Below are 15134 nucleotides of genomic sequence, written 5' to 3'. Positions count from 1 at the left end.
AAACAGTCATATTACATTTATATCTGTGTGTATAGACATGCAAACAACAAAACTAATATTGTTATCTGCTCTAGGACTTGTCCTCACTCAAAAGCACAAGTAGTTAGGAAAACAAGCATTTACCTTATAGAAAATCAACATGAGATCATCCAGTTTTCCATGCAAATCACCTGGAACAAAAATGAAAAATCAGTATTCAGTAAGGAACCAAGATGCAATGCTATTTCATATAGAATTTTAAATCTCAAATACCCCAAGTATTCTCATGGGTTTGGGATTTCCACTTTATGTTGATGATACTAATTCAATATGCATTTTGCTTCCATGGACTGTGTCTTTCCCTCCCATAGTACACATGGGGTGGGTACAGCAACTGGAACTGTTTAATATAGGCATTCATTTATTCTGAGTTAAGCTCTGTACTAAGAATTTTATGCTTACTTTCTTGTTCGATCTACTCAGTGAGTAGCATTGTCAGCATCCTTATATTCTAAATGAGACTCCAGTAATTACAAAACATATGCAATCACCCTATCACCAAAATCTGAGCTAGAATTCAAACCCAGCATCCTCTCGCCTCAAGATGATTTTCTTTGTATTGCCTACATGTTAGTGCCCAGGAGAGCAGCAAAAATAGCTATCACAGGAAGCACTGACTCTCCAAGGACCTACCATAGTATCTAGGCAACTAGGCACTCAATGCATGCATTTAATCATGGAATCCATAGCCATTCATTTGTTGGGTTTTGCTTTATTTTACTTCTAATTTTAAAGGTTTAAAAATTATAACTAGATAGTTGAGATTCTTTTTAATGAGACAGTTATGAGGGGTAAAAAACAAAAGCCAACTAATGACCACCGTCACCATCACAACCACCACTACTTCCACTACATGTACAGAAATTTGAATATGAAGCATTAGAATAGCTGGCATGCTAAAAGATGAAGTTGCTTTGGCATATTTGCTTTTCTCTTTACCAGAGGTGCTATGTGGAGAAAAATATCTGGAAAGAAATGTACTACATGTAGTGTCCCTTAAATGAATGGATTTGTCTAGCCTACCTAGTCTGGATAGACAAGTGCAAAGATGACACTCTCCCTAATCTGAAATATAGAAGACCTTATTTTTAATGTAACCCTATCACTGACTGGCTGAATAAGCTAGGACACAGGGCAGCATATAGAAATGCATTGGCAAAATTATCTATTTCTCTCTGGACCTCTATTTCATGCATAAGAGCAAGACATAGGGGCTTTGAATATAGTGCAATGACAGAGTGCTTGCCTAGCAGGGGCAGCCCCTGGGTTTGATCCTTGACATGGGGAAAGAAATAAAACTTTAGCTTTTAGTAAAAGGACCAGAACATCTCCATAAGGTCTTTTCAGTGCTCATATTGTGGAACTCTAGGACTCACATGTCCTCTAATTCGTTTCCATTTCTTCTTCTAGGGTGCAAGTGGCACACATCTGTAACCTCGATGCAGATAGATCTGTGATAGCAACTGGAGGGCTAATGAAAATGCAAACTCTAACATCTTTTTTTTGACTGTTAATATACATGTGGGTAGAAAGTCTAGCCCCTGGCTTTAGAGGCTTCACAGGTTGGCATGGTTTCCTGAGCCTTATGACCCAGCATTCTTTATTTTCATCAAAAGCAAAGCCTGCTATAACTTTTAATAAAAGGTCTCTATGCTAAGGTATATTATTGTCTAGAGTGATCTGGTGGCCTGATTCAGTTGAAATTAAACCATTAGAGACTCTTCAAAAAACCTGAGTAAGCCCAATGTCATGAGATATGTGCTGCTAGATCAAGTCCCTGTCACCACTACGAGATGCTGGGAATGGAAAGGGTTTAATTAGATTGTCAAATCCACTTCTACCTGCCAGAGTGAGAGAACGTGGGCTAAAAACTGATTTGGAAAATAACAACCACTGTTTTGTAACCTAAAGGCTTAATTAGAAGTTAGGGAATTGCTGTTCCTTCCATGCACCCCACTCCCAGACAGTGTAAGCATGCTGAGTACCAACTGTGATGAATTTCAATGTGTACTGTTTCTAGAAGCAATATCCTGCCAGGCTGGCCTATAAGATAACAAAATCTCAAATCTTATTATTTAGAAGAACAAGAAACAGATTTTGGGGACATTCCCACTCCTTTAAAAGCTGCAAAGACCAGTTGGAAAATCTAAAGCGGCAGCCAAGGGCAGAAAAGAATTTAATCTCCACCCGCCTTGGGTGTTTCTCTTTCCAGTAGAAGTGGCATGCACACAGAGGCCCACCTGGAAAAAAAACACCATGAAACAGAGATAATGAGAGCCAGTCAGAGGGCAAAGAACACTTATTCTACCCATCAGTGGCTCTCCATATTAAAATGCTAGCTGCCTTTAGAAAAAGCTACAGGAGTTCTTTAATTTCTCACATAATTAATTCCTGCCAGCTGGTATGCAAAACAAAGACAAGATGGGGAACAGTATTATCATGATAGATAATTCTATATTAACATTTTCCCCTCAACACAATCCAATTTACATAGTTTTCAAGTTAGGCAAATGATGCAGGACCAAGAGGCTCCTAAATATTAATGTGACAACTTTCTTCTGAAACTTACCACAGATTGTTATCTCTTTGGTAGGAAAGGTTTTTACGTGACTGAAATTCGGCATTTGCTTCAGGACTTTCCTGGCTTCAAATAGCACCTCTAAGACGTAGTGAGCATGAAGTGTCTGTGAGAGGAAGCAGGGGAAATGGAGATAATGAACTAGGGAGAAAGACATGGCTATGTCGAAAACTATAAAAATCAAGGATATGAGCACATTTTAGGTTGCTGTATTTAAGAATAATCTTTACATTATTCTCAAATAGTCTAGTACATAAAAAGCCCTCAGGAGATATTTGTAATGGGATGAATGAATGGTTCCTAAAATTCTTTACAGTCTCGTGTTCTTCTTTGACATTATCCATCTGCTTACAATATTTCTGATTATTTTTGGTCCTTAGAACCCAAGAGGAGTAATGGGGAAAGTAGGGGTGGGGGACGTCAATTGTCCAAAGAAAATGTTCAGACAAAAGCATAATAATAAGAATCATTTAAAAGGAGGGGAGGAAACACAGAAAGGAAGGAAAAAAGTCTGTGGACAAGGTTTAGCTTTTTGTTGAGATGCCCTGCTACTTGCAACTGAAAGTAGGTATTGTTGAGCTCAGAGACCTCACAAGGGAGCCACACAAGCTCCTAAGCCTCCTAAGTATGGCTCCAGCATTTGGTGTACAGAATGTCCAAGACAGCAAGCACACTGTGAACATATTCCAACTGAAAACACTATTACTATTTATGACCACCTCACCACGTTCCTCCAGTTACAGCATGGACGAGGCCATTTTCCTTACAGATTTACTCTGTTTTCTCCCTTAAGCTTTAAAAAAATCCAATGTGTCTTTTCTCTAATTTTTAAATTAAGAAAATTTCCAAACATATACCCCAGAAAGAAAAGATAACAAATATGTGGTCATCACACAAACTTAACTGATATCAACATAGCTTTAAGGGTCAGGTTGACTTAGAATTGGGATGTCCAAGGTGGTGCTCATTTGCAATATGAGATAACAGAGTATTTGAAATGGGAGCTAGTTAGAATTGAGATGTGCTGCAAGAACAAAATTCACTCTGATTTCAAAGACTTGGTATAAAAAAAGCAAAAATGTCTCAATCATTTTAATATGATTGTATATTGAAATGTTTCATATACTGAGGTGTACTGAATTAAATATATTATTAAAACTGGTTTTTATCTGTTTTTCTTTTTTTTTAATATAAATGCTAGAAAATTCTAAATAGATATTCATGTACTTCTATTAGACTCTCATTTCCTGCCCCTTTATGACTTAATGAACTACCAAATCTTTTCCTCACATAAGCATTCTAAAGCCATCCAATCCATAGCTTTATTTACAACTCTAATGAGAACTTTTCTTCAGCTATATTGTATTACTTTTAAAAAAAGATTTATTTATTTTATGTATGAGTATACTGTAGCTGTCTTCAGACACACCAGAAGAGGGCATCGGATCCCATTACAGATGGCTGTGAGCTACCATGTGGTTGCTGGGAATTGAACTCAGGACCTCTGGAAGAACAGTCAGTGCTCTTAACCTCTGGTTTTAAACACAGGGTCTGGATCTCACTGTGCAGCATAGGCTGCCTCAAACATCATGACAATCCTTCTACCTTGGTTTCCCAAGTCTGTGGATTAACATTTTATTTGTATTTTTACATTTTATTATGTAAAAATTGCATTTTATTATTGGGGGACATACATGTGTCACAGCATATTGTGAAAGTGAGAGGGAGAGCTTATGAGAGTCCTCCTTCCACCATATGGACCCTAGGCATCAAACTCAGTTCCTCAGCTTAGTGGTATGTGCCTTTACTCACTGAGCCATCTCGGTGGTCCCTGAATAAATATTTTTAAAGAGTGGGTAAAAATGCTGCTGTTTAATGGCCTGTTTCAATCTGTACCTTTAATCTACAGATTTCTAATACTGGTTTAATGTGTCATTGAAGCTTTTCCAGTCCATTGTAGCACTAATTAGAATAAATGCATCTAAAGAGGTATTTTCATCTTGTTTTTTAATGTTAACAAATATTCACCAAAATATCTTATAAACACATAAACAATTTTAATATTAACAGTTTTCTTGAGTAAACTTAAGATTGGCTAAGTTTGTTAATATTAGTACTTATTTATAAAGCTATATATCAGTAGAATTATAATTATTATGTTTACAACCAAAATATTAAAATATTCAAAATAGTTTATACAAATATTAGTTTTTACATTTATAAATATATCAGATTGAAGAACCACTTAAATAAAATGTTCACATTATTATAAAGATGTTCAAGGAAGAAACTTTTACTCTGCAAAAAATATTTTCTTTTTTGTGTAGGGGGGAGGGAGAGGAAGAGGGAGAGAGTGCTTGAGACAGAAAGGAGACACACACACAGAGAGAGAGAGAGAGAGAGAGAGAGAGAGAGAGAGAGAGAGAGAGAGAGGCTGTCCTAGAATTAGGTATGTAGACTAAGCTAACCTTGAATTTAGTACAATCCTCCTCTCTCTGCCTCTATTCCAAGGTCTGGAATGCAGAAATATGCTACCATGCCTGGCTTACTTCAGTTTTTAAATTAAAAGTTTTGTTGAGTTAGAATTTCAGTGTATAGCTTTAACTGGCCTGGAACTCACTATATAGACCAAGCTACCCACAAGTTCATAGAGACATGATTGCCTCTGCCTCTCAAATCTTGGGATTAAAGGTATGTGTCACAATGTCTGGCTCAAATAGTTCTTAAATACACAAACAACAAATTCTTTTGGCAGAAATAAACAATGGTAGCATTAAAAAGAAGTAGAATGATGAAAACTTATCTCCCCCTTTTCCAAGACCTTTGTTTCCTAATCTGTGTACATACAGACAACTAATGTTGATAATGTTTTGAGTGTCTTTTCCCTAATATTCTTTGTTTATATGCATATAAAATTAATATAACCAGCCAGGTGTGGTGGGATACTACTTTAATCCTAGACTCAGGAGACAGAGACAGGTAGATCTCTGTGGGTTCCAGGCTAGCATGGTCTACAGAGCAAGTTCCAGTACAGTCAAGGCTACACAGAGAATCTCTAACCTGAAAAACAAATATAGATAAATTAATATAACCATGCATTAATATTCAAATGTAGGTATAAATGTTTAATCCATTAAATAAATGTGATATTATATATGCAAAGTAGCTACACATTTATCTAAAAATAGGAATAAAGAACTGGTGTATACAACAACATGGAGAAACTCTGAATATTTCAAGTGAAAGAAGCTAAGTACCAAAGGCTGCACATGTTCCATTAATAGGAAATACTTAGATTAGATAATTTGTAGAAAGAGAAAGTAGATTAGTGAGTGTCAGGAACTGGGAGTTGGAGGAAAATGTATGAATTTTCATTTTAAGATGACAGAAACTTTTTGGAAATAAAAGCCCTTGTCAGGTTTATTCAAGACTATGAGCTCATATTTTTCCAATTCTGAACAACATATTTTTTTAAAGTTCTAGAACTAAATCATGGTGAGGGTTGTATGACATTTTAATAGATCAAAACAATATCTTAGTTACTTTCCTATTTCTATGGCAAAACCACAACTAAGGCAATTTATAAGAAAAAGAATGTTTAGGGGATTGGAGAGATGGCTCAATGGTTAAGAGCACTGAATGCTCTTCCAGAGGTTCTGAGTTCAATTCCCAGCAACCACATGGTGGCTCACAACCATCTATAATGTGATCTGATGCCCTCTTCTGGTGTGTCTGAAGACACACAGACTGTGTACTCATATACATAAAAAATCTTTTTAAAAAAGATTTAATTTGGGGATCCTGGTTCCAGAGGGATAGGGTATGAGACTGTCATGACAGGGAGCATAGCAGTTGGTAGGCAGGCATGGTGCTGAGAGGCAGTAGCTGAATTTCCTCAATCCAGAAGAATTAGGTAGAGAGAATGTCTCTTTAAATCTCAAAGCCCACCCCCAGTGACACACATCCTCCAATCAAGACACACACCCTAGTGTTCCCCAAACAAGTATCCCTATATATGAGCCTATGGGGGTCATTCTCAAACCACCACAACCACCAAATCACATACATTGACGTAATTGAAGTGTTCAATTTTTATATGACTTTTATTTCACCTTTAAATATATATATGTATATATATTTAACTTGTTTTTACAAGTAATACATTCTATACTGTGCTTAACCTTGATTCTTCTTTTAATATAATTTTCTTAATTTATACAGCCAACATTGTCAAATATCTCTATAATTATTCATTAATCAATGTTACATATTTTATATACTTGACCACAATAACCATGTTTCTTTTAACTCTGAATCTAATAATGTAATTATCTAAATACTCTGCAAGTCTGTTGCCATTGTTTTAGTTCATGCAGCTCATACCCTGATAGGCCTGGTTCTGTTTACACTGAGCTCTGGACATTTTATATGAAAAACAATAAAAATGTTTTGGGCCTATTTTCTCTGAGAGAATTTAAATTTGCAGTTGGCAGGTGGCCAGAAGAACTAGCTACCTAGCATGATCTCAAATCATTTTCAAAAATTAGATAATTCAAAGCTCAGCTTCTGTTCTTGCAAAGCCAATCTAAAACTTCTAGTTCACTTGTATTTCTGGGGCAACTCTTCTAGTTGAAAAATCAAACAAAATTATCTTACTTAAATTTCCTTTCCCTTTTCTTTCTTGCTTGATTTTGTCTTCTGTTATCTAAGGAAATTTCTGTTAAAACATTAACTGAAAACAAGCTTTAGGAACAGATGTTTCAAAACTATTCACAATCTGACTTATCAGACATCTATAAAACACTTCACCCAGCAAAAGAATACTATACATTTTCCTTAAGTATACATGGATATTCTCCAGGAGAGACTAGATGATAGGCCACAAAATAAGCCTCAGAATATTAAAGATTGAAACCAAGCAGAGTGACCTCCCTGATCAGAATGGAAAGAAACTAGAAATCAGTAGCAAACATGGGAAATTTATAAATATGTGAAAATTATACAACCCTTAACAATGGAGAAAAAGACAAATTAGAAAAAATTGGGGCATGAACGAAAATGAAAGCACAATATACCAAATGTTATGGGCTACAGCAAAAGCATGTTCAACAAGGAATATGTAGCTACATTTTTTAAAAAGGACTCTTAAATCATTAACACAAGAATGCTTTAATGTGGGCTGGAGAGATGACTCATCACTCGAGAGCATAAGTTGTTCTTGCAGATGACCCAGGTTTTGTTCCCAGTACCTAGATGATGGCTCACAATCATTCACAGCTCCAGTTTCTGGGACTCCAATGCCCTTTTGCCCTTTTCTGATCTCCTTAGGTGTAATGCACATATAAATGATATAAATAATAAAGAAAAGAACACTTTAATGCACTCAGTAAAGAACAAACTGAACTCAAAGTTAGCAGTTGGGAGAAAATAAGGACTATGGTAGAGATAAATGAGATTTTAAAGAACCAAAACAGATAATAAAAATTGTTTCTTTAAAAAAATCAAAAAATTAAAGATAAAAAAAAATCCCTTTTAGATATACTAACTGTGGCAAGCAAAGAAGAGGGAGAGAGAGGACAGGAGGGAGGGAGAAAGAGAGAGAGAACAAGAATATATATATATATATATATATATATATATATATATATATATATAGATAGATAGAGAGAGAGATAGAGAGAGAGAGAAAATCAGAATAAAAGTTAGAAACTACTATCAACATTCAAGACATTTCAAAAGGGTATAAAATCTATGAACAACTATATACTAATACGTTAGATAAGTTTGATGAAATAAACACATTTCTAAAACCACATTGTCTTAGTTTGGGGTTCTATTGCTGCAAGGAGATATCATGACCACTGTAATTCTTATAAGGACAACATTTAATTGAAACTGGCTTACAGTTTCAGAGGTTCAGTCCATTATCATCATGGCAGGAAGCATGGCAACATGCAGGCAGACTCAGTGCTGGGGAAGGAGCTGAGAGTTCTACATCTGGATCCACAGATAGCAGGAAGTGACTACCACACCAGGCCTGGTTTCTGCATCTGAGACCCCAAAGCCCACCCCCTATTGACACACCTCCTCCAACAAAGCCACACCTATTCCATCAAGACCACACTTCTAATAGTGCCACCTATGGACCTATGAAGGCCATTCTTATTCAAATCACCACACACATAAATTACCAAAATTATTCAGGAAGAGTAGAAATCTGAATGGTCCTAGAGCAAAGACAGATTGGATCAGTAATCAAAAGACACCTAATAAAGAAAATTCAAGATCTTGGGCTGAAATATGTTTTAGCAGGTAAAAGCACTTACTGCTTTTGCAGAGAGTCTATGGTGGTTCCCAGCACCTACTTGTGAGATGGTCTCTTAACTGCTTATAATTCCAAGGAGATCCCACACCCTTTTATGACTTCCATGACATACCTACAAGGTATGTACATGGAACATACAAAGATATGAGGGCTAACACTCATACACATAAAATAAAAATAAATAAACTTCTGGAGAGGAATGGGGAACACATCCAAGTGATTTCACTGATAAAATACACTGAGCATTTAAAGAAGCATTAGCAATCCTCTTCAAATTCTTCATAAACATATTGGAAATATTCCATGAAATCACAATAATCTTATAGCAAAGCCAAAATAAAAGATATAAAAAGAAATTTCAAACCAACATATCTATGAATATATATCTTAGTCTTCAACAAAATGTCAGAACACAAAATACAACAGCATTTTAAGAAAAATATACCCCAAGACCGAATGGAATTAATTTCAATAATGTAAGGGTGAGTGAAGATGGAAAATTACTCCATGTGTTATAAGATATTAACAGAATGAAAGAAGATATGTGTGCATGTACACATGCATGCACATGCACACACACACTCACTACAGTTGATATAGGAAAATCATTTCACCAAATCCAACATATTTTATGTTAAAACTACTCAAAAAAAAAAAAAAACAACTCAGAATAAAAATAAACTTCCACAATGTGAGAAAGGGAAAAACCCGCAGCTAACATGAAACTCAAAGGCAAACATTCAACTCTTTTTTTCTAAAACCTGGAACAAAATAACTGTGTCCATTCTTGCTCCATGTCAACTCTAAATAGTTCATAGTAAAAGCCAAAATTATAAAATTCTTAAGAAAAAAGCACAGGGAGATGCTCATGGTCATGAATTTGCCAATGGATTACAAAAGCACATGTAACAAAAAAAATAGAGAGATTAAATTGACCTTCAGCAAAATCTGAAACTGTTGTGTATCAAAGTATATTATCAAGAAAGTAACCATTTTGCATATATAATCCAGCAATGTTATACAGACTTAGCAGGTTATATTTAGGAATATATATGTATAGATACATGCAACAGCAATTAATAAAAAAGGTGAAAAACTTGAAGGAGAGTGAGGAGGGTTTGGAAGAAGGAAAGGGAAAGCAGAAAGTTGTAATTAAATTATAATCTCAAAAAATAAAAAGTACAAAGTGAAAAGACAAACTAAAGCAAGAGGAAATATTTTCAAGTCAGATATGTGGTAAGGGACGTATATTCTAGAAAGAACACTTACAACTCAATAATAAAAAGATAATTAATTTTAAACTCAAGATTCTGCATATGTATTTTTCTAAAGAAGGTATACAAATGGCTAATAGATGAAAAGACACTAAACATTATTAATTAGAGAAATGTCAGTCAAAACCAAAAATAGACATCATGTCACACATATTAGTAGAGTTATAACCATAATAAATTAATAAGTATCAAAGAGTGGTATAAGTAGAACCCTTATGCATAACTGGTAGAAATGTTCAACCACTTGTAGAAGAACTTTAGCAGTTACTCAAAAAATCAGACATAAAGTTAACTATATGACTCCAGAATTCCTCTCCTAGGCACATACATACCCAAGTGAATGAGGACATGTCCATAAAAAAATTTGCATGTGAATTCGCATAGCAGCTTTATCTATAGCAGCCAAAAGGTATCAAAATTCTACTTATCTATTTGTTGATAAATCAGTAAAAAAATATGTGGTATACAATGAAACATTATGCAATCATAAAAATGATGTATCAATAACATGCTTTAACATAGATAAATATTAGAAACACTATGTTTAGTGAAAGAAGCCAAACAGAACAAGCCAATATAATATAGCTTCCTATGTTATGTTGATTTGCCTACTCTAGCTATGAAATATCTAGAGTAGGCAAATCAACAGAGACTGAAAATAGAACAGTAGCTGCTTAGGGTAAAGGAAGGAATGCTACTATATGGGGATGATGAAAACGCTCTACAATTAGTGCTAACAATTGTACAATCTTCTGACTACATTAAAATCACGGAAACACATATTTTTAAATGGTGGAATTACAATTTGTAAACTATTCTCAGAAAATGAAAATGGAGATGCTATAGGCTTATAAATCAAAAGGAAGTTACTGTGTACCCAAGGAGACATCTATTTACTAGGTTAAACAAAGTGAGCACTAACTGTCATACACTGTGACACAATTCCCATGGAAATACATGCTACAGCCTTTTCATTCCTTCATTTGCTAGCTATGAGCAAGCATGAGAGCAGCTTCTGCTTGAGGTTACCTGCTGTTGCTTGAAGGCCTGAAGAAGTACAACAATGTCAGTAAATGTGAGAGGGAACTGCAGCCGAGGACCATCATAGGAGTCAGGCACATCTATCAACCCCAAATAGTCCTCTCTATCCTTGCTTTCCTGCCTGGTGTTGTCAAAAAGTCGACTTACTAATGCTGAAAGGAAAAGACAAAAAGGTATAAGATGAAGAATCAATGTTCTAATGCTTAACAAGGCCCTATTGAATTTCTATCTCGTGTAAGACACTGTGTTGTTATGAATGCCAACAGGCCAGTAACTAGCATCCCTTCCTGGAACTGCACTTTGTCAAAGCAGTTGAATCCATAATCAATGCAGAGGAGACCAAGAAGCACATGACTGGTCAGTCGAGGTATTACATCATTGACATTTCTGATTTGAAACACTAATTCTTTAGTCCACTCTTACTTATCAGACTCTTACAAGCAAGGCTAAAAGCATGAACAATACATTGTGTTTGGTTCAAACAGCTGCTGCTATTCATGGTCTACATAAAATTAAACTGCAACATTCAATATTTCCTTTGTTAAATACTTCAATACTTCACAGGATTTTACTTAGCTTTAATTGATTTGTTTTTCTCTTTATGTACAATGTTTCTTATGTGATTTCCACTCCCCGAAACCCCTTAGGAACAAAGTAGATAAAATGTAAATGGCAAGCCATAAGCAGAAATAACAAAAGGCCTGCCCCACCCTGATATTTCTGTATAGTAACAGACTTCCTACATTGGCCATTTAGAAAGGCAATTTAGTAGGGCTGAGACACACAGTCATTTTTTGCCAAGTTGCCCATGAAACAGCCCATATACAGAAACCTAGACAACTCAGGCAGAGAAGGATGAAAGAGGATGTGGCATACTAGTTGCAAAGTAGCTTGCCTCAATATTCTATCCTAACTTCTACCCATCCTTCCTGGAATGTGATTTTTAGCTATTTTACCTTGCTTTCAAGATGAACTAGGATCATAACTTATACTACTCTGAACAATGTGGTCTGCAGGCTACCTACCAGCTCCAAGTCTGGGTCTCAAGGGGACTTACATGATTCCATGCTCTCTGTTTTGGAACATAACATACCCATTTCCACTCAGCCCAGACTGTCCTACTGAAAGACCAATTACATGGAACAGAGCAGATCAACCTAGGTAAGGCTGTCCTTGATTAGCTAATAGCTGGCAAACCTCTAGACACATGAGTGAACTCCAGCCAAGATTTAAAAGTCTGTCAAATCAACTATACCAATATTAGAAATGTTTGGCTAATTTGTAGACTTGATAGTGAAAAGAAAACACTTGAATACTATGAAACTGAGATATTGTGGCTACTTTTCAGTATTATTACAGTAAGAAATAAGTGACCAAGAGGACAATTAAATACTCTTCAACTCATCAACACTTATTTGTTATTAAAGATATCATAAGTTCTATAAAAAAACTATTTTCTAAATATTTAATGTTGGTCACCTCTAGAAGATATGATGAAAGTACATGTAGACAGAATACATGTTTTCCATGATTAATTATGATAAGCAATACAGTCAAGAAGTAAATTTGTAAATTTTTTCTAAACTAAGAAATAACACATTTCTTAATTTCTTAACATTTTATAATTACATCAAAAATATATCCTAAATTTTGGTATATAGGATATATTTTGCTGGTAGTTGATAATGCTTTATAAAAAGCAGAACTGAAATATAATGAACTCTATATTCAATGAGTTTAGCAGACATCATTTTTTCCTTTGATTTTAGCCTGATACTTAAGAAAAATTTAATTATTCAATTTATGTTAGAAACCAGAAGTGCAGAACATCCTGCTAAACTTGATTTCAGATTCATCATGTAGGTAGTGATGCCTAAATGCTCTACTTAACTATCCTAATGATCATGCCATCCATTTCTATCGGGAATTATCCTCCTGCAAACAAAAGCTGAAATATCAGGCAACTCTTGGGAAAAATAAATAAGTGATGACCCCCCTCACAGAAACTCCACAAGAATCCCCAGCAGTTTTTCTGTATCAGCTAACAGAGTCGGAAGCTTTTGTTAATAGACTGCAAGAAAGTTATCATGAAGCACATATGATCAAAACTAAGAGAACTTGTTTTTTTAGGTGAGGTATGTCTTTATGGCATGACTATATTGTTCATGGAAAAGGCTGCAGAGCTTTTGAAATACACCTGACTTTAAAACACAGATGCAAGCAGAAAAGAGAAAGAAGTTGAATGTATAGGTTTTCATATGCCAATTCATATGGAGACCCACACATGCATGCAGCCCCCTTTCAAGTTTTCAGAAGCTTGGCAAGTTACTTTCTGTTGCCTATACCTTGGGTATAATTCTCTCTTTAGGCTCTGTAACACAATAAATCATGGCTGAAGACATCTCTAATTTAAAACACTATCCCTGAATCATATATCCACATATACTGACAAGTCTATATTTATTGTTCCCACTGTTTATCCTAACCCTAGACAACCTTTTCTTCTTATCTTTTTTGCTTTGGATAATTTATCTTCATCCTTCAAAATTCAGCAGGATTCCAAGGTTGAGTCCCAGTTTATGCCTTTCGAATAACGAAACAACGATGCTGATGAGGAGGATGATGAAGATAACGATGATGACTTCCTGAATGCTAACTATGTACCAGGCAATGTTATAAGCAGGTGAGGATTGTTATTTTCTCATTTTGTACATGAAAATGGGGCACAATATGTAGAGAAATGGAATCTTGCCCCTAAACTGTGTGTGCATGTGTATTGTGGTATGTATACATATATATGCAAGTATACAGGTGCATGTGGAGATGAGAGGTCAACATCAGGTGTCTTCCTCATTTGCTTTCTATGTCAATTTTTGAATCAGGGTCTCTGAGTGAACCTAGAGGTCACTGATTTGCCAAGGCTGGCCAGCTAAAAGCCTCATGGATTCTCCTACCTTTGCCTCTTCAGCACTGGAACCACTGTGCCCAGATTTTTCTGTGAATGCTGGGGATCCAAATGAGGTCCCCATGCTTATGACAAGGACATTACTAAATGAGTCATTGACCTAGCCCCCAAACTCTTTTTGTCTTTATTTATTTACTTTACATTCCAATTGCAGTTTTCCCCCTCCTCTCCTCCCAGTCCCTCTCCCCGTCTTTCCTTCCCCCAACTCCCAGCCATTTCCTCTTCTATGTCTCTTCAGAAAAGGGTAGACCTCCCATGAATGTCAACCAAATGTGGCATGCCAAGTTGCAGTAAGACTAGGTTCCTCCTCTCTTATTAATGCTAGACTACGCAATTCAGTGGGAGGAAAGTAGACGCCATTGTGATTTTTACTCATAGCCATTGGGATTTTTACTCTCTATAAAAATGTAACTATGTTATTTATATACTCTTAACTGATATATTGAGAAAACACAACTCTGTGAGACATGAATGAAAAATTACCTAAACAATGAAAACTGTTTATTTGTGTGCTAACCAAAAATTAATTTTCAAAGATCATGAAAAATGTTAAGTGTTTTAAGTTAAGAAAAGATTCTATTTTCCTGGCCAGTGCATTTGCCCATGTTGCCATTTCTCTCCTTTCTGTTATCTAATAACAAATTCTGTCAATGCCACTGATTAAAATTTGAGTCTAATTATGTAAAGAAAAAAGTAAAATATTCTTTTAGAATCAGTAAGATTAGTATAGCCCTTCCTTCCATAGATTTCATGACCCTTATTTCTTAAACTGTTTACTGATAAATTAATGGAACTATTTCTCTAAGCCAATTCTTCAATAAAACTGCACAATATGAAATACTTGAGATTATTTTAATTTTGATTTATGTGCATGAATTTCTGCCTGCATGTATATATTACACCATATACATG

General features: G+C 35.4%; 1 protein-coding gene across 1 annotated transcript in view; it reads right to left on the bottom strand.

The window, feature by feature from the left end:
* Ppef1 (protein phosphatase with EF-hand domain 1) overlaps positions 1–15134 on the bottom strand; it is a 92899-nt gene that overhangs the window by 40144 nt on the left and 37621 nt on the right. The window contains exons 6-8 of the mRNA XM_076918373.1: positions 11246–11409; positions 2609–2723; positions 124–170 (exon numbers count right to left, since the gene is read on the bottom strand). Of these exons, the coding sequence (XP_076774488.1) occupies positions 124–170; positions 2609–2723; positions 11246–11409 (326 nt within the window). The remainder of the gene's footprint in view (positions 1–123; positions 171–2608; positions 2724–11245; positions 11410–15134) is intronic.

The sequence above is a fragment of the Arvicanthis niloticus genome, chromosome X (assembly GCF_011762505.2).
Source record: "Arvicanthis niloticus isolate mArvNil1 chromosome X, mArvNil1.pat.X, whole genome shotgun sequence".
NCBI lineage: Eukaryota > Metazoa > Chordata > Mammalia > Rodentia > Muridae > Arvicanthis > Arvicanthis niloticus.
This window is presented reverse-complemented; position numbering and strand designations above follow the sequence as displayed.